This window comes from Cetorhinus maximus, chromosome 12 (assembly GCF_964194155.1).
Source record: "Cetorhinus maximus chromosome 12, sCetMax3.hap1.1, whole genome shotgun sequence".
NCBI lineage: Eukaryota > Metazoa > Chordata > Chondrichthyes > Lamniformes > Cetorhinidae > Cetorhinus > Cetorhinus maximus.
In genome coordinates this window covers 20,583,125-20,608,405 of record NC_135890.1, presented here as the reverse complement: position 1 = coordinate 20,608,405, position 25,281 = coordinate 20,583,125, and the positions used below count along the sequence as shown (strand labels likewise).

The following is a 25,281-nucleotide window of genomic DNA, read 5'->3' as shown; positions in this document are numbered from 1 at the left end:
AACATTGCAGCAGGGGCGGGCAGATAAGTGGTAGGCACAGTGCCCACAAGCTCCCCTGAATGCCAACCTGCCCCAGAGGGCCATAAAATCTAGCCCATAGAATTACATACAATATACGGCACTGAAGCAGGCCTTTCGGCTCAACCAGTCTATGCCAAAGTTTATGTTCCACTCTAACCTCCTCCCATCTTCTAATTCTATCAGCATAACCCTCTATTACCTCATTTTCTTTTCCAGTTTCCCCAGAAATGATAAGGTAACAGAGGGGGTTAATGAGGTAATGATGTTGGTGTGGTGTGGAACTTCCAATAGGCATTTCATAAAGTGCTACTTAATAGGCTTGTCAGCAGAATTGAACCCCATGGAATAAAAGGAACAGTGGCAGCACGGGTATAAAGTTGGTTTAGTGACAGGAAACAGAGAGTAATGGTGAACAATTGTTTTGCGGACAGGGGGAAAATACACAGTGGTGTTCTCCAGGGGTCTGTACAAGAACCACTGCTTTTCTTGATTTATATTAATAACCTATACTTGGGTGTACTGGTACAATTTCAAAATTTACGGATGACACAAAGTTTAGAAGTATTGTAAGCTGTGAGGAGGTTAGTGATAGCCTTCAAGAGGACATAAACAGGCTGGTGGAATGGGCAGACAATTGACAGATGAAATTTAATGCAGAGAAGTGTGAAGTGACTCATTTTGGTAGGAAGAACGAGGGGAGGCAATATAAAATAAAGGGCACAATTCTAAAGTGGGTGCAGGAACAGACACCTGTGGGTGCATACCCACAAATCATTGAAGGTGGCAGGGCAGGTTGAGAAAATGGTTAATAAGGCATGTGGGATCCTGGGTTTTATAAATAGAGGCATTGAGTGCAAAAGCAAGAAAGTTATGATGAACCTTTATAAAACATTGATCTGGCCTCAACTGGCGTGTTGTGTTCTGGGCACTAATTTCAGGAAGGATGTAAAGACTTATAGAGGGTGCAGAAAAGATTTACGAGAGTGATTCCAGTATGTGGATAGATAGTTCAAAATAATTAGATTTCTCAGCAGAATAGATAGAGAGAAACTTCCCATTGATGGAAGGGTCGAGAATGAGAAGACACTAATTTAAGGTGATTGGCAAACAAACCAACAGCAACATGAGAGAAATCCTTTTTATACAACGAGTGGTTTAGAATCTGGAATGCACTGCCTGAGAGTATAGTGGATGTAGATTCAATTGCGGGTTTCAAAAGAGAATTGGATAAGCACCTGTAGAGGAAAATTTACAGGACTACAGGGAAAGGGCAGGGGAGTGGGACGAGCTGAGTTGCTCTTGCAGGTGGCGTCGTGGACACCAGGGTCAAATTGCCTTTTTCTGTGCTGCTATCATTCTATAATTTCAATTTTGCTTTCCCCCACAAGTGGAAACACTCTCTATGTATACTCTATCAAAACCTCTCATAATTTTAAAAGCCTCCGAGGTCACTCCTCAGCCTTGTCTTTTCAAGAGAAAAGAACTCCAGCATTTTCACCTTTGCCTGATGATGTTGTTGTTCTCGTATCATCCTTGTAAATCTTTTTGCATCCTCTCCAGTGCCTCTATATCCCTTTTATAATGATGACCAGAAATGCACACAAGTGCAGTTTGATTTAAGTTTAGTATAACTTCTCTACTTTTCAATTCTATTACTCTAGAAATAAACCTTAGTGCTTGGTTTGCTTTTCTGTATGGCAGCGGTTCCCAAACTGTGGATCGTGATACCAGTTGGAGTTGTTGAAACAGCAAATGGGGTTGTGAGAAATAAAATCGCTTTAATGTCCCGCCCCTCATATTTCCCAGCAGTGGGAAGTAACCTTTCACTAGACGAACTCCCAGCGTTGGCCACTTTGGCTGCAGTGGCTCTGATCAGGTGTGCTGTGACATAACTATGCGAGTGTGTAAATATATCAGAAGTCCCTCTGAGCGAATTCTCGGAGCATTGGCAATGTTTGTATGATGTATTATATGTTGATCTATAATAAGCCAACTATATTAATTATATGCTGAATGTCACTATGCTGCTTTATTGCTGTTTTGTTTTTCTTGGTGTCTGGGGTTGCATTAATTTTCAAGTCTTAAAATGGCAGTGTATTGGAAAATATTTTGGGAAGTGCTGTTCTAAGACCTTATTAACCTGTATCTCCACCATTTGCATTCTCAGATCTCTTTGCTTATCTACCCCATTTAAATTCTTATTTTCCAAGTAGCAATACAGAAGGTTGTGGATTCAAGTCTCATTCCATAGGCCTGCGCACAAAAATCAAGGTGAAACTCCAGTTCAGTACTGAGAGAGTGCTGCAGTGTCAGAGGTGCTGTCTTTTCAATGAGATGTTAAACCAAGACCCTGTCTGCTCTTTCAAGTGGTCATCAAAGATCCTAATATACTATTTCCAAGAAGAGCAGGGCAGTTATCTCCAGTGTCCTGGCCAATATTTATCCCTCAATCAGCATCTGTTAAAACAGATTATATGGTCATTATTACATTATTTTTCTGGGAACTTGCTGTGCATGGATTGGCTGCCATGTTTCCTTCATTACCACAGTGTCTACACTTAATTAGCTGAAAAGCACATTAGGATGTCCTAAATTGTGAAAGGTTCCATATAAATGCAAGTCTTTCTTTCTTTCCAATTCAGCATAAAAGTGGCAATCTCACTCGGAGAGGTGGACTATGCCACTGATACAAGAAGAGGTGCCCTTACAAGTTTGGGGTTAAGGTATCATGTTGGGGTAGTATAAAGGTGTTTTTTTTCTCTATCTAACTATTCTGCAGTTGGTTTATCATTGAGGACATAAAATTGGAACATGTTCTATTCTGACATATTTCGATTGTTTTATGAAGAAGTATGGAGAAGTTTTCAGTTTTTTGCTGATTTCAGTTTTTTTTCTATTACAGTATCGTGCTCTCCAGTTCTCCCCAGGCCCCATATTAGCAGAGGATGGAGACATGGGACTTCAGACACCAGTTACATACTCAATTCTTGAAGGTCTGAGCTCTGAAGGACACAAATCAGTTCATATGGCCACTTCTTAAAAAAAAATCCCACCATATGATAGTGCTGAGGGTGTGGTGGATAAAAGAGGGTGTTATAACTAAAAATCTTATGCTGAGGGTGGAGGTGTAACAGAGATAGCAAGTGAGCTGGGGTGCAGGTGGAGTAACCGGGAGAGCTGGGTTGGGGGTGGGGGGTCAGTGGGTGGGCTGGGATGAGGGGTCAGTGAGAGAGCTGGTGTGAGGGGAATTAGCGGGAGAGCTGGGATGGGGGGTGTCAGTGGGAGAGCTGAGGTGGGGGTTGGTCAGCAGGAGAGATGGAGTGGGGTCAGTGGAAGAGCTGTGATGGGTGTTGGTCAGCAGGAGAGATGGAGTGGGGTCAGTGGGAGAGCTGTGATGGGGGTTGGTCAGCAGGAGAGATGGAGTGGGGTCAGTGGGAGAGCTGTGATGGAGGGCTCAGCGGAAGAGCTGCAATGTGGTCTCACTGTTGTTTCTCCTCAGCAGGTGATGATAATGGCAGGTTTGAAATCAGCAATGTTACTGGAGCGATAATGATGAGGTGGCCAGTCCGGAGCTATGTGCAGACTCCCTCATTCTCTCTGACAGTCATGGTAAAGAAAACACAATCAGCCACAATTCACAGTTTTTAAAAACAATTGGTGTGACAATGAGTGAACAGTCTATTCTGCAACTGTCCAAGACTCAGATACTGGCCGGTACTGCTGCAAAATAGTACATAAAAGGCCCCCTCTCCTTCAGCTGTACCATCGGGGAGTGGATCAGAGCAGAGTGCAATGATTCTAGGTTACTAACCTCTTTCCCTCCCTCTTTCCATAAGGCCCTGCTGGGTTTGGCTCCCTGGGCACTAATGGTATTCTTGTGCATTACTCAACTAACCCTTCTTCAATTGTGAACTTAGACAACAACCATTGGCAAGATATTGCACCAGAAGTTACATCATAGTCAAGACTGATCTATCCTGAGATCCACAATAGACTCTCAGAAGTCACTGGGTAGCAATCACAAACAGGAACCCTGGCTGATTTTTTTCATACTGGGCATCCCTACCATTACATTGGCTAAGATATCTCACTTTGAAAAGCAGAGAAGCTATGTTAAACCATTATCAAACTTTGTTTAGACCACATTTAGGATGCTGTGCATAGTTCTGGTCTCCAAATTACAAAAAAGATTTAAATGAATCATACTGTACTGAAACAAGTATAACTATCAGGATAGCTTGCACAGACTGGGATCCTTGTCTCTAGAAAACAGAAGCCTAAGGAATGACCTGATAGAGGTCATTACAATTATAAAGATGTTTGATAAGATAGACATAGAGTGGATGTTTCCTTTTGTCATGAAGTCCAAAACTAGGGATCATAAATGTAAGCTGGTCAGTAATTAATCCATTTGGTAATTTAGGAGAAACTTCTTTACTCAGGATGTGGAACTCGCTAACCACATGGAGTATTTGAGGTGAATATCATAGATTCAATTAAGGAGAAATTGGATAATGAGGGAGAAAGGAAGAGAAGGATATGCTGATATGGAGATGAAGTATTGCAAGAGGAGGCTCATGTGGAGCATAAACACCAGAATGGATCAGTTGGCCAAATGGCCTGTTCATGTGTTGCAAATTCTATGTAAAATCAGCAGACTAAGCCCAGGGATCAAACCTGGGGTCTCCTGGTCTGCAGTACCTATTACACTTCAGGAAATGTATGCTAATGTGTTTAATATTTAAGAGTGAAGTGCAGGCAGGAAATAATAAGAGCGGTAACATCTATGACACCAGGGTGTCACCAGGAGAGTTGAATGACTCTGATGTCCTTTTTTCTAGGCTTCCCAGGTGGATGACCCCGGTAAATACACGGTGACCAAGGTGCTGATTCACGTCTTGGCTCAGAACCGCCATCGGCCACAGTTTAACAAGATCGAGTATAAGGGATTCATTCAGGAGCAACCAAACCCCCTTGCCCTAGTAGTCACTTATGGCAATAAACCCTTACTGATGAAAGCAGTGGACCAAGATTTCAAAAACGTGAGTTAAATGATACATTTACTTTTCGTATTTCTTCCCCCTTACCTCTGCTTTTCCACTGTCAGGCATGAGAATGAGACATTAAGCTCAGATGCCCTCTACTTGCTAGGGTTGATGTTAACAATCCAAGGCTCTGTTTGAAGAAGAGAGCAGGGGAGTTCTCCCAGTCTCCTGCCCAACATTTATCTCAAGGGGACAGGGATATCAATGGGAGGGAAGTGATGCTTCAGTTCTACAGAGCCTCGATCTCACAGAATCAAGGAATCACACAAGGAGGCCCTTTGACCCATCATGCCTATGCTAGCTCTTTGAAAGAGTTATCTAATTAGTCACATTCTCCTGCCATTTCCCCACAGCCCTACAATTTTTCCCGTTTTTATGAATGTAATGTTTAGTTTTGGACTTCACACTTCAGAACAAATATGTTGTACCTGTAAGGGGTGAGGATGGGAGTACAGAGCAGGTTCACCAGAATGATATCAGGGCTTAAAGGGGTAAGTCACATTAAACTTAGCTTATATTCTCTTACATTCAGATGGTCGGGTTCTCTGATCCATATGTATTTTAGCTGCTAAAAGGATGTGCTAGGGCAAATACAAGGGTGGTTAGCTCAGGTGGTTAAACAGCTAGTGTATGGTTCAGAACACTGACAGTATGGGATTTGGTCCCCATTCTGGCTGAGATGGAGTTAGAGCCTGCCTCTTTCTTTGCCTGTAATAAAATTGCAACATAACTCATGGTTTGGTGACCCTCGAATAATCAATGATGTTACTTGGAGAAGAGAAAAGGGGATCAATACAGATACAGATAAACTTTTTCCTCTGATTATTGCAGAGATACATTGTTTCTTTCAGTTGAGGCATGAGACCAGAAATGTGAGGTGTCAGATATGAAGAAAGACTAGAGAAACTGGGGCTCTTTTCATTAGAACAGACAAGGTTAAGCGGAGATCTAAAGCCTTGATAAATATAAAAGGTTTTTATAAGGTACGTCAGTTAAACTATTTTCATTGGTGAGTGAGCCCGTAACCAGACTACCAAATTTAAAAACTTTCAAAAGAATGAAGGTAGGATTTAGTAGAATTTTCTTTTATGTCAAAAGTTGTTGGGACATGAGCTGAGCTACCTAAGAAAACTGTGGAAACAGAATCCAGAATAGGTTTGAAAAAGGGAAGTGGGTAAATATTTGAAAAGGAAATGGACCTATCATCCTGTCACCCTGCTAAGATACCATATTTCAACATAGACTTATAATCCTGTCTCTCTAAATCATTGCGATGTTGAGATACTCTGCCGTGGACACATCACCCTCACCCATTCCAATGACAAGATACTTCACCAAGGATTCATCATCTCATCAGGACAGTGGTCAAAGAAGTCCACAGATCAGGATATAGCCCCTCTCAGTCTAAATGAATCGATCATGGAATACAATGAAAAGGGGATACAGACAGCAGTGGGAAAGTTCATGTGTTCTAAATTAATTTAAACTCCTCTGCCTGACTTTGTGCCCTTCTGTTGCTCCAGGGCAGAAATCCGAACCTTATCTACACCCTGAAACATCAGTCCAATCACACACAGCTATTCCAGGTCACACAAGAAGGGCTCCTACTTGCTCGAACTGATCGGCTGCGTGCACATGAAAAGTACATGCTACAGGTAAGGGTGGAGCCTGGCAAAATATTCAAGGATGGCTGGGGGGAGGGGGCAGTGGTTTGTGGGGGAGCAAGAGTTAGGATGAAATGAGATTTTACTTTGTAGCTAACCCATACAGTAGTGTCATGACTGTGATACTGAGTAATCCAGCTGTTTGAACCAGTAATCCAGGTGATTGACTAGCAATCTAGATACCTGGACTAATAATCCACATGCCTTGACTAGTGATCTAGATCCCTGGGCTAATAATCTAAATGGTTGCGCATGTAATCCAAATGGTTGGACCAGCAATCCAGAGAACATGAGTTCAGATCCCACTGAGGCAGTTCTGAGAATTTGAATTCAGTTAAAAGAAAATTTGGAAATAAAAAGCTAGTATCGGTGACCATGAAACTGTTGGATTTGTCATAAAAACCCAGCTGCTTCCCTAATGTCCTTCAGAGAAGGAAATCCACCATCCTTATCCAGTCTGGCCCATATATGACTATAATCCCAGACCAACATTGACTCTACACTGCTCTCTGAAGTGGCTTAGCAATCCACTTTCAAACCTACTACTAGCAGTTCAAGAAAAAGGCCAATTACTACTTTCTGTTTCAATATTTATTTCAAGTGTCTCTCTAATTATCATCACTGCTGTGACTGACTTGCCTCCAACCGCCGCTTACGGAAATGGATCCCATATTCTAATAGGCCTTTGTGTGGAATATTCCTTCCTTGCTCCCTCTTTATACCTCCAGCGCTGTCCTGAGTTTGGACTCTCATATCACTGATTCACTGCCACGGGAATGAATTTTCACCATTATTCTCTCAAATGCTTTTCATATTTCATTCCAAAATAGATGCTAAACTTTGGTTTTGACTCATGTCTACAGATTATTGGATCAGACAAAGGATCAGGGGACATGGTTAGCACCAGGGTCAACGTTGAGATTCTACACTCAAGTCAGCCAGGTAGGTCTATCAACAAAAATACAAACCCCTCCTAGCCCATTAATTATACCAAAGCAATGTTAGCTTGGTAATAACCCCAAATCAGACATGGAATGTGGTGAGTGTAGCAAGCTCTGGAGGAACAGGCAACTTTGGAACTACTGTGCTCAAAGTTCTCCACACTGGGAATTTTCCTCATCTCATATCCGGATCTGCTGTAGACTGATTGATAGAGATTGATTTTTGTCATTAGTCAACAACTCCATTATTGATGTCTTATGTGACTAATAAGATGGTAGAAGGCAAATGGACCTTGGGGCAGGATTTTCGGGTCGTCGGGCAGGCACGGTGGGCGGGCCCGGGAGCGGCCGGGAAACGGCCAATTAATGGCCAGCCAGCATGAAGGGTGCACTGAAAGGCTCAGCGCTGCCGGGGTGGGGGCAGGAGGGTGAGCGCTGACGTCAGCCCGGGCACGGGGGAGCGCGCAATGAAAGCTGCCTCAGGGAGTTGAAGAATTTAAAATCAAGAAATAAGGGTGTAAAAATGCAGAAAAGAATGTCTACACGTTGGACTCACTCAACTAAACACATAGATAATAAAAATTCTGCCCAAACATTTTTATTTTTTTTAAATTGATATCAGAAACCCCGTCCCACCCTTGGATGAGGTTTCCTCAAAAATCTGAAGGCCGCCTGGCCGATTTGCCCGCCCACCAATTGTAATGTTGGACGGGCAGCGAAAAATCACCGCTAATTGAAACTTTAATGGCCTTAATAGACCTCTTAATTGTCAGCGGGCACGCTGACGACTCTTGCGTGCACCCACCGACCGAAATATTGCACGAGTGCGCAATGACATCGGGACGCTCATCCAACATCATTGCACGCTATTTTACGCCCGCTCGGGTCGGCTGCGTGCCAACCCGCGGGACATAAAATTCTGCCCTTGATCTTTTTTATTAAGCAACTCCTACATAATGGGGTGAGTGCTCTGTTATCACTCAGAAACTGTGGTGAATCTTCCTACATGTAATAAGTAGAGAAGCTAGTGGGATTGGTTGCAGAAGGTCATCTTTCACCAACTCACATGTCTTACCATTGATGGCAATTCATACTGCAAGCTAACAAGTTACTGCTGTAAAGGAAATCATGAATGAATGAGAATTAGTCCATTGTCCCTGTGTGAGTTCCAGGTCTATACCGGAGCTCCCTACTGTGATCCTAGCTGGCAGTACTGGAGATGATGTGACCCTGCTGGTTCTTGCAACAAAGTGTTAGAGCAGCACCAAATATGTGCAACCCTAAGCAGGACTTTGTAGTTTCATATAGTCCTTCCCTCATCTTCTAGAAGTACTGACTCTTCAAGGATTACATTGTGTTAGAGCAGACCCTGTGTACTTTCGATGAATAATAGCCCCTTTGTATATTATAGGGAATAACAGATACTGTGAATGCCATAGGAACAGAGAAACTTGTTTACATTAGCAATACCTCAGTAATATTATTGGAAATAATAGCCCTGTTTATGTATATTAAAGGGAAGAGCAATCCTTGTATATACTATAGGGAATAGCAGCCCATGTATTATACAGTGAATTGCAACCGGTTTGTGTTATGTAGGGAATAGCAGCTCCTCTGTGCATTAAAGAAAAAAGTAGCCCATCTGCATATCAAAAAGCATAACAGCCCCTTTGTATATTGTAGGGAATAGCAGCCCCTGTGTTCGTTGTAGAAAATAGCAAGACTTGAGTATATTATAGATAATTGCAGCACTTCAATATGTTGTCGGGAATGGTAACTCCTCTGTACATTAAAAGGAATAGCAGCCTCAGTAAATACTGCAGGGAATAGAAGCCCGTGTGCATAATATAGGGAATTCCAGTTCCTGGATACATTATATGGAATAGCAGCCCTGTAAGAAATGGTACTTTTCACAATATTTATAGAATTTATTTATAGAAATCTTATGGAGTTAGTAGGCATAGTATGAGGCCAAGAGGCAGAAAAATTGTTTCTCTTCTCTCTCTGGAAAAACACGTAAACAGTCCCTAGAAATGTCGAGGTCTCCTGGTTCAGGCTTCATGTTGACATTCCTAAGTCAATAGGGTGGCATCTTGTACCGTCTTTTCTGTACAAATGTCTGGTAAGAGTTAACAAATGGCCCTCTGCATGAAGTAAACTAAAAGATGACCTTAGGCTAAAGTGATGGACAAGGGGAGAGGTGGCCCCACTTACACCTTGGGTACCTGTCCTGTGGTCATTGGCCAGGGCTATTCAAACATGTGATTGACATTGGGTAAACAACCAGCCCCTAGAAATAAAGAGTATTAACGGGTGCTCAGAGGCAAGGGGCAGTCCTGATCAGGCAACTGCCTTCTTCAAATGGGAGAAGACCAGGGAAGATGGAGGAAGAATGGGGGAACATCTTCCTAACACTTCGACTACTGAGTAAAAGGCTGCTGCCACAGGAAATAGAGATCAACATCCTTTGTGTCATCTATCTATATGTTCTTCAGGATCAGTAAACCACTCTCATCTGTCAAAAGTCATATGCTTTTCCTATCTGTTTAGCTTAAGCATCATATGTAAACTGTATCTACTTAAAAAACTACTTTATTAAGTACTTATTATTAGAGTTATTAATTATTAGAGTACTATTTATGAGTTCTCAACTACCTACATCGATAATCTGTGACTTCCAAGCCTTAAAACTTACCAACCTTATTCTAAGGAATAACAGCCACTATGTATTTTATACGGAATAGCAGCTTGCTCCTCAATATATTAGAGAATAGCAGCTCCTGTTTATAACAGTGGGAATAACCCCTGTCTATAATACAGCAAATAGCAGCCCCTGTGTATATTATAGCAAATGGTAGCCCCTGTATAAACTTTAAGGAATTGCAGCCGCTGCATTTATTATATGGAACAGTAGCACCTGTGTATTTTATAGGGAATAGCGGCCTCTTTGTATATTGAAGGGAATAGCAGCCCCTGTGTATGTTCTAAGGAATGGCTGGTTATAAGTACATTATAGGGAATAGCAGCTCCTCTGTATGTTATAGGGAATAATAGCTTCTGTTTACTCTTCCATTGAAGAGTAGCCTTGTGTAAAGGGAAAAGCAGCTCCTGTGTATGTTATAGGGAAAGCAGCTCCTGTGTATGTTATAGGGAAAGCAGCTCCTGTGTATAACATAGGGAAAGCAGCTCCTGTGTATATTATAGAGAAAGCAGCTCCTGTGTATGTTATAGAGAAAGCAGCTCCTGTGTATATTATAGAGAAAGCAGCTCCTGTGTATATTATAGAGAAAGCAGCTCCTGTGTATAATATAGAGAAAGCAGCTCCTGTGTATAATATAGAGAAAGCAGCTCCTGTGTATAATATAGAGAAAGCAGCTCCTGTGCATATTATAGAGAAAGCAGCTCCTGTGTATATTATAGAGAAAACAGCTCCTGTGTATATTATAGAGAAAGCAGCTCCTGTGTATAATATAGAGAAAGCAGCTCCTGTGTATAATATGGAGAAAGCAGCTCCTGTGCATATTATAGAGAAAGCAGCTCCTGTGTATATTATAGAGAAAGCAACTCCTGTGTATAATATAGAGAAAGCAGCTCCTGTGTATAATATAGAGAAAGCAGCTCCTGTGTATATTATAGAGAAAACAGCTCCTGTGTATATTATGGAGAAAGCAGCTCCTGTATATAATATAGGGAAAGCAGCTCCTGTGTATAATATAGGGAAAGCAGCTCCTGTGTATATTATAGAGAAAGCAGCTCCTGTGTATATTATAGAGAAAGCAGCTCCTGTGTATGTTATAGAGAAAGCAGCTCCTGTGTATGTTATAGAGAAAGCAGCTCCTGTATATATTATAGAGAAAGCAGCTCCTGTGTATAATATAGGGAAAGCAGCTCCTGTGTATATCATAGAGAAAGCAGCTCCTGTGTATATTATAGAGAAAGCAGCTCCTGTGTATATTATAGAGAAAGCAGCTCCTGTGTATGTTATAGAGAAAGCAGCTCCTGTGTATATTATAGAGAAAACAGCTCCTGTGCATATTATAGAGAAAGCAGCTCCTGTGTATATTATAGAGAAAGCAGCTCCTGTGTATAATATAGGGAAAGCAGCTCCTGTGCATATTATAGAGAAAGCAGCTCCTGTGTATATTATAGAGAAAGCAACTCCTGTGTATAATATAGAGAAAGCAGCTCCTGTGTATAATATAGAGAAAGCAGCTCCTGTGTATATTATAGAGAAAACAGCTCCTGTGTATATTGTAGAGAAAGCAGCTCCTGTATATAATATAGGGGAAGCAGCTCCTGTGTATAATATAGGGAAAGCAGCTCCTGTGTATATTATAGAGAAAGCAGCTCCTGTGTATGTTATAGAGAAAGCAGCTCCTGTGTATGTTATAGAGAAAGCAGCTCCTGTGTATATTATAGAGAAAGCAGCTCCTGTGTATAATATAGGGAAAGCAGCTCCTGTGTATATCATAGAGAAAGCAGCTCCTGTGTATATTATAGAGAAAGCAGCTCCTGTGTATATTATAGAGAAAGCAGCTCCTGTGTATGTTATAGAGAAAGCAGCTCCTGTGTATATTATAGAGAAAACAGCTCCTGTGTATATTATAGAGAAAGCAGCTCCTGTGTATATTATAGAGAAAGCAGCTCCTGTGTATAATATAGGGAAAGCAGCTCCTGTGTATATTATAGAGAAAGCAGCTCCTGTGTATAATATAGGGAAAGCAGCTCCTGTGTATATTATAGAGAAAGCAGCTCCTGTGTATATTATAGAGAAAGCAGCTCCTGTGTATAATATAGAGAAAGCAGCTCCTGTGTATGTTATAGAGAAAGCAGCTCCTGTGTATATTATAGAGAAAGCAGCTCCTGTGTATGTTATAGAGAAAGCAGCTCCTGTGTATAATATAGAGAAAGCAGCTCCTGTGTATATTATAGAGAAAACAGCTCCTGTGTATGTTATAGAGAAAGCAGCTCCTGTGTATGTTATAGAGAAAGCAGCTCCTGTGTATATTATAGAGAAAGCAGCTCCTGTGTATATTATAGAGAAAGCAGCTCCTGTGTATGTTATAGAGAAAGCAGCTCCTGTGTATAATATAGAGAAAGCAGCTCCTGTGTATATTATAGAGAAAGCAGCTCTTGTGTATAATATAGAGAAAGCAGCTCCTGTGTATAATATAGGGAAAGCAGCTCCTGTGTATATTATAGAGAAAGCAGCTGCTGTGTATATTATAGAGAAAGCAACTCCTGTGTATATTATAGAGAAAGCAGCTCCTGTGTATATTATAGAGAAAGCAGCTCCTGTGTATATTATAGAGAAAGCAGCTCCTGTGTATGTTATAGAGAAAGCAGCTCCTGTGTATATTATAGAGAAAGCAGCTCCTGTGCATATTATAGAGAAAGCAGCTCCTTTGTATATTATAGAGAAATCAGCTCCTGTGTATGTTATAGAGAAAGCAGCTCCTGTGTATATTATAGAGAAAGCAGCTCCTGTGTATATTATAGAGAAAGCAGCTCCTGTGTATGTTAAATGGAATTGAATGCTCTCTAAGCATTATTGGGAAAATAATGTATATACTGTTTTTTTTTGTAGAGAAAAACTGCTCCTGTATATATTATAGAGAATAGCAATACCTATTTATATCATAGAGGATAGCAGTCCTGAATATATTGTAGGGAACGGAGGGAGTCAATAAATAATTTTCGGGAAGGCCTTCTTAAATCCCCTGACTAAAGCCTGTGCTTTGTATTTGAAGTATCGCTCAGTCACACAACAGGAGGTCCCTAAGCAGTTTACAGATCAGGACATTCTGAGCCTTGCTTGGTATATGCTGAGGCTTCCAGTGTTCTGCGTGGTGCCCCAACATAGAGACACATGCAGTATGCATCATTTATGTAGCAGGCCTCAAGCCTTCACCCTGGTAATGTAGACCCAAAGGCCACAAGAGACTTCAGGTGCTTAACATCAGATCATAGCAGACTGTTTTTTTTTTAGTTCATTCATGGGATGTGGTCGTTGCTGGCAAGTGCCCATCCCTATTTGCCCTTGAAAACTGAGTGGCTTGCTAGGCCATTTCAGAGGACATTTAAGAGTCAGCCATATTGCTGTTGGTCTGGAGTCACATGTAGGTAAGGACAGCAGATTTCCCTAAAGGGCATTAGTGAACCAGATGGGTTTTTACCACGGCCATCATTTTTTAAAATTCCAGATATATTTTATTAAATTCAAATTTCACTATCTGCTGTGGTGGGATTCAAACCTGGGTCCCCAGAGAATCACCCTGGGCATCTAGATTACTAGTCCAGTGACAATACCGCTATGCCACTGCTTCACCCCCTGTGTATTATATCCTTCACTGCTAGTGTTTATGAATTGGATGTTCTTTGGTGAGCTGCCTATAGCTGAGAACTGAGGACCAATTTTTACTGATCTTTCATCCGCTGACTTTGGATGCGTTCTGTCTCTGCAGTGCTGTGGCTGGGCCCGAAAATGGGCCAAGTAAAAAATTTACTCCTATGAACAGTGAGGTCTTTACAACCACAGAGGTTCACCATGAGCTATTTTGCTTGCAAATAGTATAAAAAAACATGCTTCCCTAAGGAATGTCCATTGTTCCCATTAGACTCATCCTTTATCAACCTTTGTGATCCAATGTCTGTTTCTCCTGTTATTTTGTAGTTCCTACTGGACTCTCCAAAGAAAGCAGGAAGTACAGTTCTAAGGAAATGGGATTATTGGGAGGAATCATTGGCATATTACTCCTCTTTCTTGTGGTTGCATTTGTTCTGCTTGTGTGTAATCTGAGGCGTCGACACAGGCAACACAGGCAAAGGGGCACTGTCGCGGCAGAACGAAGTACCAACGTGGTAAGATATCCAGAATTGAACTTGTCTGTGTATGTAGAAAAAATATGGATAAAAGGGCTTTGGTGTTGTAATCTTTACTTTTCTTAAACTGATAAAACAAAGGTGAAGTAAGAGAGAAGACATAATAAATCAAGAAGTATTATTACAAGCAAGCTAAAAGACCAGTGAGTCTATCAAGCATACCCTGCACCATGATGGTCAGACAATCATGACTAGACACTTCCCCTACTCCGCCACCCCGCAGCCAAGTAATGGCCTGGGAAAGGCAAAAGTAAAAGAAAAACCAAGAACCAGCAGAGGAAAATACCTCTGCAAAATTCCTCTCCACTCCACATTGGCAATCAGAATAAGTTCAGGAAATCACGTGGACCAAGTTTTATCTATTGAATGATGCCAAGATTTAAAGGCCTATAGAATGTAAAAGGGAGAGAAAATTGAGGGATATCAGGAGTTTCCATATCTCATCAAAGGACAGCCCTGTCATCCCAGGAATCAATTTAGTGAATCTTCATTGCACTATCTCTAAGGCCAGTATATCCATCCTTGGGTATGGAAAACAAAATGGTACATAGTGCTCCCAGGTGTGATCTCAGCAAAGCCTGATACAATAGCGGCAACACTTCCTTACTTTTATAGCCCAACCCCCTTGCAATAAAAGCTATCATACTATTTGCTCTTTAATTGCTGCGGTACTTGCACTTTAATTTTCTATTATTTGTGTACAAGGACACCCAAATCCCTCTGAATCTCACCTTTTCGTTTCTTCCTACCAATGTAGATAATCTGACACTTCCCCACATTATACTCCATCTGGCACCCTTGTTGCCCAATCACTTAACAGGTCTATATTCTTTTGCAGCCTTTTTTACATCCTCCTCATAGCTTTCTTTCTCACCTAACTTGTATCATTAGCAAACTTGGATACGTTTCAACTTGTGAAGGAGGCTAAAACTGCAGACCAGAAATATAAGATAGTCACCAATAAATCTAGTAGGGAATCAAGAAGAAATTTGTTTACCCGGAGTGTGGTTAGATTGTACACTTCTACAAGGTGTAGTTGAAGCCAGTCATAAAACACTCGTTCGGCCTCAACGAGAGTGTTCTGCCCAATTCTGGGCACGGTACTTTAGGAAGGATGTAAAGGCTTTAGAGGGGATGCAGAAAGCAGAAAAGGTTTATGAAAAAGATTCCAGCATGAAAGGCTTCAATTAAGTAGATAGACTGGAGAAGCTGGGTTGTTCTCTTTAGATAGAGGTATGCAAAATCATGAGGGGTCTAGATAGAATAGCTAGAGAGAAACCGTTCCCCTATATATATATAGGGGTCGAGAACCAGAGGACACCGATTCCAGATTGTTGGCAAAAGAACCAAAGGTGACATGAGGAAACATTTTTTACACAGTTTTGGAATTAGAATGGATTTGGAATGCATTGTCTGAGAGTTTGGTGGAGGCACATTCAATTGTGGCTTTCAAAAGGGTATTGGATAAGCTCTTGCAAAGGAATTGCAGAGTTTTTTTTAATTCACTTATGGGTTGTGGGCATCACTGTCAAGGCCAGCATTTATTGCCCATCCCTAATTGCCCTTGAGAACTGAGTGCCTTGCTAGGCTATTTCAAAGGGCATTTAAGAGTCAACCACATTGCTGTGGGCCTGGAGTCACATGTAGGTAAGGACAGATTTCCTTCCCTCAAGGGCATCAGTGAACCAGATGGGTTTTTACAACAATCGTTTCAAGGTTATCATTTGACTTTTAATTCAAATTTCGCTATCTGCTGTGGTGGGATTTGAACCTGAGTCCCCAGAGCATTACCATGGGTATCTGGATTATTAGTCCAGTGACAATACCACTACCCATCACCTCCCCTATGGGGAAAAGAGTGGAAGAGTGAGCTGGCATGAACTCAACAGACCAAATGGTCTCCTTCTGAGCTGTAGCCATTTTATGATTCTATTCTATCAATAGCATTGATGCATTTAATTAGGGGAAGCTAGATAAACCCACGAGGGAGAAAGGAATAGAAGGATATGCTGACAGGATTAAGTAGAGGAATTGAAAGGGGCTCGTGTGGAGCGTAAACAGCAACACAGACCAGTAAAGCCGGATGGCCTGTTTAAATGCTGTGGATTCAAGTAGACTGGATGGCGTATGGAACCTGGGTTCCAATTGAGCCCATACTGATAGTGTGAATGTCTCCTTTTCACACTTCATTTTCTTCAGGAAGGTCAAATCACTTAGATCCAGTTTAGCCTGAATGTCTCCTTTCTAGCTCTGAGTACCTATAATGAAAGAGTCTACTTAGCATTGGGTCAGTTGAGTATAAGCGAGGCAAGCCTACTTGATTGAAGATGGACAATCTTAAATAGCTTTGGTAAAGATTAGAACTCTCCCTCTTAAACCTCACTGGTGCCAATCTCTTGATAGCTGCAAGGACTCAACGTGAAACAAATTTCAGGCATTCTCCTCCCAATTTCCAGTGGACAGAGGCCAAATGGGTTGAAAATTCACCTGGTCAATTTCACTCAGCGAACACAAAGAATGGCTGATGTATTTTACAAAAAAGTCACATTGGTACATTAAGAAGCACTTGTCTGGATTTTGCAATTGGGAGTTAATTAAATCTTGTACTTTTAAATTAAACAGCTGATTTCAATAAAAAACACTTATGGGTAATTCCATCATAGGGTCTTCTCCAGGACTGTATTTTTATTAAATAGACAATGGCTTATTTGCAAATGCCAAGCACCTAACAACCCTTTCAGGCACAAGCCCTGGCCTTTTCTACCTTTACCAATATGGTGGTGGAGCTGCTCTGGTGCATAATGAACATGCCCTGCCCGCCATATTGGAAGCTTAGATTTCCATTTTGCACTTGAAAAATGGGCACTACTGAATTTGTAGGCAAATGAGATTCTGAACAAAAAGGATTTTCATGGACTTTCTTTCTCCTGTAGTTATAGTTCGAGGTGTGTTATTACAGTTTTGCTTATTTAAGATTCTAATATGTAAGGGAACTTGACATGTTGTGGTCTAACTTATTTGGAAACAACAATTAAAAAGTAACTGCAGAGTTGGGGAAGAATGGACTACAGCTGTGGGCGTCACTCCCATCACATAGTTACAGTGGGTAAGGAGGTATCACTTCACTATTTCCCACAAGGTAACTAAGGGCAGATGGGCATCAGCAACCCACAAAGAACACGGTAACTGGGGTTAAGTGGGTATTTTTCCCCCATAGTCTGCCTTGGAGTTGAAAATCCTCTCTCTTGCTATTTTGAATGAACTGGTTCATTTCAAATCCTTGAGTGCGATACTTTGCTAAGTCGTTAACACATTTAAAATAAGTAGGTTAGTGGCTACATTAAAGCAGCGTGCAAAAAATTGACACAAACCAGTCAAGTTAACCATGACCAAATGGGTATCACTGAACCCACAAGATAATTAGGGACAGATGAGTATCACTGAACCCTAACTATGCAAGTTAACTAGATATGGATTGGAAAGTGGCTGTGATTATAATTCCTCTGGTACTAACTAATAGGCTCGCAATGGGCAGCTCAGATCTCAGTGGAGTATGGTAGCCTCAAGACTTAGAAGGCTTGCAAGGGAGGTAGATCACTTATAGTAAGCTGCTCCACAGGTGTTGGGAAAACACCACACTTAGTGTCTGCATGTGACCATTCAAATCTTTGCCAAAAATTTATTTACGTTGCGACACTATCTCTGACTGGGAAAAAAACTGACTCATTTTCTCTCTCTCCTTCTTGCCTCATTTTTTTTCCACCACTCGCTGTTCTCAGAAGTTAAAGTGGTTCCAGCTGGTGAGTGTGTGGGATTGTTGTGTGTCTTCTACTTTTTCTTTCCAGTGGGTTCAAATTTACAACAAACTGATCAACTTAGGGGCTGACTTACCAAATCCAGCAGGGCTCTTAGTTTGAACCTGGAGGCTGCCCATAACCCAGGAGTTCCCCTGTCTCCAGGGGATTGCAACTGTTCATCTCTCTGTTGAGTCAGTGGATAGACACAACAGAACACCTTAATTTAGATTGTGAAAGGCTTTTGAATTATCTTTTGTGACAAAATTATAAATAAGCCAAGTGAATCTAATAAGACAAGAACACAACTCCACAAGGTGGTGAATGTTTGGAAGGGATTACCCGTGGAAGTGACTGAGTTTGATAACATCAATAATTTTAAGACGCAATTGAACATGCATTTGGTGAGAAAGTCAACTGAAAATTATGTACTGTTTCTGGCACCAGGGTTGGTCTAATGAATAGAATGGTTCTGTCAGGTCTGGACTGAGAAAAGTCCATTCGGCCCATCCATCCTGTTTTATCCATCCAATTGTCTTTTGAACTGAAAAAATACTACCCTCTTCCCCAGTAAATTCTTCCATAACTATTTTATATGCAGATGAAAAGGTTGCCCTTAACCCTTACTTCCTATTTCGATCGCTATTTGTTTCCCGTTTGTCAAAGTTAGCAGTTTGCCAGGGCCAACTTTGTCAATTAAAATATTTTTGCATGAAGACCTTATGGATGGTTCCAATAATGGATGGAAAACCATGCACTGCGTAAGTAATTGTCTGATGTATTCTCTTAACGAGGGGAACTAAATGCAATGAGACCATTTACTCTACAACAACAACTTGTATTTATGTAGCACCTTTTAAGATAATAAAACATCCAAAGGCACTTTACAGGAGCATTATACAGCAAGATTTGATACCAAGCCACATAAGGTGATATTAGGGTAGCTGGCCAAAAGCCTGGCAAAAGAGGTAGGTTTTAAGGAGCATCTTAAAGGAAGAAAGAAAGGTGAAAAACCGTAGAGGGAAGGAATTCCAGAGCTTAGGGCCAAGTCTGCTGAAGGCATAGCCATCAACAGTGGAGTAATTTAAAATCGGGAATGATCAAGGTGCCAAAATAGATAACCACAGATGTGCCAAAGGGTTTTGGGGTTGGATGACATTATAGAGATAGCAAATTGCAAGCCCATGGAGAGACTTGAAAACAAGGATGAAAATATTAAAATCAAGGTGTTGCTGAACCAGGAGCCAATATAGTTCAGCAAGCACAGGGGTAATGGGTGAATGGGACTTGAGGCAAGTAAGGACATGGGCAGCAGAGTTTTGGATGATGTTAAGTTTACTCTATTGTTTTGAAGGTAAAAACACATTGTTGGAGTAGTGTACAGGGAGCTATGCTCTGTACCTAGCCAATGCATTATCTGCCTTGGGAGATTTTGATAGGGTAGTGTAGAGGGAGCTTTACTCTGTAATTAATCTATGTTTTATGTGACTAGGGAGTGCTTTGAATGCCAGTGCTTAGGGGGCTTTACTCTGAGTCTAACTTGTGTGTGACAGTGGTACATATATCTGTAAATTTCCAAGAGATGAACTTTTTAAAAAAATTACCAAAGACAAAAAGCTGCAGAAAAATAAAAACTTTCTCACTTGACATACTTTGTTTTCTCTCTGTAATTCAGGTTAACACCAGCAAACAAGAACAATCCTACAGTAATCTTGCCTATATAAATGAGGGGTTCAGTAATTGCAATGAAGAATCAAACAACGGTGGTGCCACGTGCGATCAGGGGGGAACCTCAAGTGAACTGCTTGAAGCTGCACCGGTTCAAGAACCAGAATGTGCCATCAAACCCATCTTGACTAATGGAAAACCAGTGCGAATCACTGACTGCAAGTCCATGTGCATCAAAGCTGATGTAATGACAAAGGAAATTTGTCTTGATGCTACACATCAATATTCTGAATGTAAGAATGAGGAGCAGAGTGTAAATAGCAATTGCCCATTAGGAATTAACCTGCAATTACCAGGCAAGACTGGCTTGGAGGAGAGGTCACAATGTGAAAATAAGGAAGAGCCATTTGAATTCATAAAGAAAACTATGCAGGAAGCAGAAGGGCACTCAGGAACTGCACCGGGAGAAACAAAGGGCTCAGTGTCCCCAGGAAAACAAGACTGGAGAGCAAACACGGCAGAAGAACAAAAGCGTTCAGTGTCTACAGCAGGAGGACTAGAGGGCCCAGTGACTGCAGAAGGACAAATGCAGCCAGCGTCTGAAGCAGAACAAGGAAATCCAATGGCTCCGTCAAGAGGACAAGAGCACATAACATGTTCAGAAAAAGGAGCAGATGCAGTGGATTCAGTGGCAGGAGATGCAATCACAGTGCATACAGCAGACACAGAGCATAGAGCAACAATAGAGCATCCATCAGTTGCAGAGCAGCCAGTGACAGAACTGGCAGTAGAGCATCCAGCAGCAGTGGAGCTTCCAGTGGCAATAATGTATCCTGCATCCGTGGAACATCCAGTAGAAGAGAATTTAGCAGTTCAACATCCAGTGGAAGCAGAGAATCCAGTGGCAGTAGTGTCTCCAGCAATGACAGAATATTCAGTGGCAGTACAGCACCAAGTGGAAATGGAGAATCCAATGGAAGTAGAGAATCCAAAGCAGCCAGTGGAAGCAGAAATGGCAGCGGGGTATCCAGCAGCCACAGAGTATTCAATGACAGAAGGAGTAGTTATACACTGTCCAACAACAGGAGTGACCATAGAGGGACCACTGGAGGGAGCAGTGGTGAGAGCGGAAGCCACAGAAGAAAGAAAAGCTTCCGTACAATCTTCGGTGGTGGCCACAAATGTTCTAGCAGCAGCAGTAGTCACGAAATGTCCAGTAGCAGATGTGAGCACGGAGAGGCTAGAGGCAGGGGGACTGGCCATTGAGGGCCAGTCAGTCACACAAGATACTGCAGAGAATCTAACAACAGGAGGATCATCCATAAAGGGGCCAGAGGGAGAAACGCTGACAGAGGATCAAATGGAAGCCAAAGAGAGCCCATCAGTGGGAGAAGCAGTGATAGAGGTCCCAGAGGTGGTCAGCATTGGTCCAGCAACAGGAGAAATGAGTCCAGAAGCTACTGGGCATCCAGGAGCTGGAACAGCCACAGAATGTTCAGTGGCTGCACAGGATTCAACAACCACAGATTACTCGACAGATGCTGCAAGAGGAAACAGTTCTGTAACTCTAGTGAGGAGCACTGCAAACATGGTTATGTTTTAGAAAACACAGGATGAAAAAAACTGAGTAACTGTCCACATCATCACCCCAGCCCCACCCTCTTTCCATTGATACCTTTGAGTAAAATGTGCAAAGTCCTCACCATTTGCAGTGTGAAGATCTCTTGCCTTTACCTCTCAGACTTCAGAGAGGCATGAAATACCCATCTCTTAAAAATCCTCTGCTATTCATCTGACTTGTATTCTTGCAGAACAAAACAAAAACAGAATTACCTGGAAAAACTCAGCAAGTCTGGCAGCATCGGCGGAGAAGAAATCAGTCAACGTTTCGAGCCTCCATGGCCCTTCGGCAGAACTGCTGCCAGACTTGCTGAGTTTTTCCAGGTAATTCTGTTTTTGTTTTGTTTTGGATTTCCAGCATCCGCAGTAGCTTTTAGCTTTTTGTTTTTATCTTTGTATTCTTGCAGCTTTAGTGCTGTTGAAAGATCTGTTATCTCCCAAATTACGAAAGACTCACTGCATTTCTGCAGCCAAAATGGATGGAAAGCTCAAGAAAAAAGCTACATTTTTTAATAAAAAGGAGAGATATGCCATGATTAGAACCTGCAGCAATTTGATCAGCTTCTGAAAGAGAAAATTGTATTTAATTTGTTCTCAGGCTGTGGTCATTTCTGATAAGGCCAGCATTTATTGCTCATCCATGGTTGCTCTTGAGATGGTGGTGGTGAGCCAGCTTCTTGAATTTCGCAATGTCATCTGGTAAGGAGTTCCAGGAATTTGACACCGTGACAATGAATAACGGTATTTCTATGTCAAGATGGTGTGTAACTTGGAGGAGCTTGGAGGTGATGAAGTTTCCATGCATCATCTGCTGCCCTTGTCTTTCCAGGTGGTGTTTGCTAGGTGCTGGCAAAGAAGCTTGTTGCCTTGCTGCATTGCATCCAGGAGATAGTGCACACAGCAGACAGTGCTGGAGGGGTGTATGGGGTCTTGGTCAAGTGGACTGATTTGCCCTGGGTTGTGTCAATCTTCCTGACTGTTTAAATTGGATTAATATTTCAGACTTGACTCTTTATTGGAATTAGTAGGAACAATCTTACCTGAAATATTACCATTATGCATTTCCAACATTTTCTGATTTTCAAATTTTCAGTTGTTATGTTTATTCTCATAATTTCACAATTTAAGGTTTAAACTATATGTCAGATTTAAAAACACAAGGTGGTTTCACCAGATTAGGAAATGTATTCTTATAAAACTGGGGGCACAAAATCTTTACTCAGTGGCCAAGACTTAGAAGGTTTTACTTGCCTAATCCCTCCCTAACATTCCCATGACCGCTGCATCCCAAAATATAGCTGTAAGAGCACATGACTTAAATCTTTGGGGCAAGGACAGATTGAAATCACACTTAAGTACCATTGTCATATTATGGGGTTTTGGTCTAATTTAAGTCGAAACCAAGGACTACTGCACTGTCAGTGAGCAAGTTCTTGGCACTCAAAGCTTATGTCCTGCACTCCTGTAACTAACCTTTAACATAGTAATACATCATAAAGCACTTAACAGAATAGATTGTCAAACAAAATTTAACACCAATCCACATGAGGGGACATTAGGGCAGGTGACCAAAAACTTGGTCAAAGAGGCACATTTTAAGGAGCAGCTTAGAGGGGTAGAGAGATTTAGAGAGGGATTTCAAGAGTTTAGGACTAAGGCAGCTGAATGCACGGTTGTCAAGAGTGCAGTAAAGAAAATCAGGGGTCATGAGGCCAGAATTGGAGGAACTCAAAGATCTTGGAGAACTGTAGGGCTGACAGAGGTTATAGACATAGAGAGGTGAGACCATAGGGAGATCGGAAAACAGAGCACTGTGTTCATCAGTTACTGAGTAGGCTTCAGCACACAGTGTCAGCTGTGACTCAGTTAGTGGTACTTTTGCCTCTGAGCGGAATTTTCCCAGAGCTGCACTAAGTGTGGTAGCGGGTGGGTAAAATGGAGTCCTACCCGCCGACAAAAATGGCAGGTTTTCACACTGTATCATCCTGAGCCCGCCTCATTATTTATTCACTCGTGAAACACGCCGTTTCCATGACAAACAGGCTCTCATTCGCCCACTCGCCATCACCCTGCCGCTGCATCACGCAGGCCGCCATATTTAAAAGGCAGCCGCCAGCAAAGCGCTCATCGCCACCAGCTCACCACCACTGCCCGGGAGACATGGCCAGCAAAGGAAAATAGACTGCAGCCCCCCGCTTCAACAACGGGTCCCTTGAGCGACTGCTGGATGCCGTGGAGTCTCGCCGGGATGTGCTCTACTTCTGCTCTGGCTGCAGGATGGGCAGCAAAGTCACCAACGAGTCTTGGGAGGCAGTGGCAGTGGTGATCAGCGCAAACGCCCTGCAGAGGAGGACAGCCACCCAGTGCTGCAAAAGGATGAATGATCTCCTCCGTTCCGCCAGGGTAAGTCACTCTTTTCATCGCTCCCAACTCACACAAACCCATCACACATCCACAGGTCCCTCACTCACTGCCAGTGCAAGCAACATTGACATTCACTCTCTTGCACACACCGTCATTGTCCTCATCCCATCCATGGGACCACTCACCACTCACACAGGCCAGGCATACTTATTATCTGGCCCGGCAGGCGTCCTGCTACACTCTTCCTATCTCCATCATGCAGGACAAACTGGCACACAACAGGAGGGAAAGGTCACAGACAGGTGGAGGGATGCCGGAGATCAAAGTTCTGACAGAATTTGAAAACAGAGCCATCCAGCTGGCCGGCAATGACCGGGACCGGTCCTGTGCTGATGGTGAGGTCGGCACTGCTCTACCAAGTGAGGATCCAGTAGTGCAACAACCATCAGACAGCCATGCCGTTAGTGATGTGTCCAGTTTCACAGGCCACTGCCATGCACTAATTATCTCCCCTTGCTTTCGCAGGCACATCTGCCAAACAGTCGACAGAGTCCATGACCCAGGGCTTCCAATCAAGCCCTGAAGAAACCTCTGAAGAGGAATCTGGAGGCACACTCCATGAAGTCCCATCACAGTGCTCCATACCCTCCACCAGCGCAGAGACACACCGAGGTGGTGGGACCTAGCTTAAGAATAGCCTCGGGATCACAATCTGGTGAGCACATCACATTTTCTGATCCACAGCAAGCAGAGACAGGGACTTCCCAGGTCCCCGGGACTCGGAGGACTGCTGGAGGCCAGAAGATTGCTGAGTCTGAGTCAGATGATGAGCCTCTGGACCCGGTCATTTCACAGTTGCTGGAGCTGCAAAGGCAAGCTAGGGAACATCAGGAAGGGATGTCTGCTGCACTCCTTAGATTGCAAGGCACAATGGAGGAGTCTGTCCATCTTCAGGCTGAGGTGATAGCATCAGCACTGCAACTCACCAAGGTCAACACTTGCAGGATGACGACCGCCATGGAGACCTTGGAGATACTCCTGCACTGCTGCACGGACTAACTCCATCGCTGAAGCCATAGTTGGCCTCCAACAGCATGCACACAAGAGGGGTGCTGGGCAGCTCGATCTCACTCCAGCTACCCCTACCGTTCACGGAGTCAGCCAGGGGCCCTTGGGCACCCATAGGGAGGAGGATCAGCAGGTGCACATTCCGGGGCCATCCACCCAGGTAACTCTGGGAGTGACCGGCCCATTTGATTCCCCTCTTCCTGTGACCTCCGCA

General features: G+C 42.6%; 1 protein-coding gene across 3 annotated transcripts in view; it reads left to right on the top strand.

Moving 5' to 3' along the window:
• cdhr5-rs (cadherin-related family member 5, related sequence) overlaps positions 1 to 21,820 on the top strand; it is a 52,118-nt gene extending 30,298 nt beyond the window's left edge. Inside the window, exons 10-17 of one of the 3 annotated variants that reach the window (XM_078553125.1) lie at positions 2,924 to 3,014; positions 3,524 to 3,630; positions 4,863 to 5,063; positions 6,590 to 6,721; positions 7,594 to 7,672; positions 14,345 to 14,532; positions 18,333 to 18,353; positions 20,023 to 21,820. In XM_078553125.1, coding sequence (XP_078409251.1) covers positions 2,924 to 3,014; positions 3,524 to 3,630; positions 4,863 to 5,063; positions 6,590 to 6,721; positions 7,594 to 7,672; positions 14,345 to 14,532; positions 18,333 to 18,353; positions 20,023 to 21,618 — 2,415 coding nt within the window. In that variant the 3' untranslated portion in view covers positions 21,619 to 21,820. Of the gene's footprint in view, positions 1 to 2,923; positions 3,015 to 3,520; positions 3,631 to 4,862; positions 5,064 to 6,589; positions 6,722 to 7,593; positions 7,673 to 14,344; positions 14,533 to 18,332; positions 18,354 to 20,022 lie in introns of all 3 variants that reach the window. The other 2 variants (XM_078553124.1, XM_078553127.1) reach the window with 2 other exon arrangements.
• Positions 21,821 to 25,281: the final 3,461 nt, after the last annotated feature.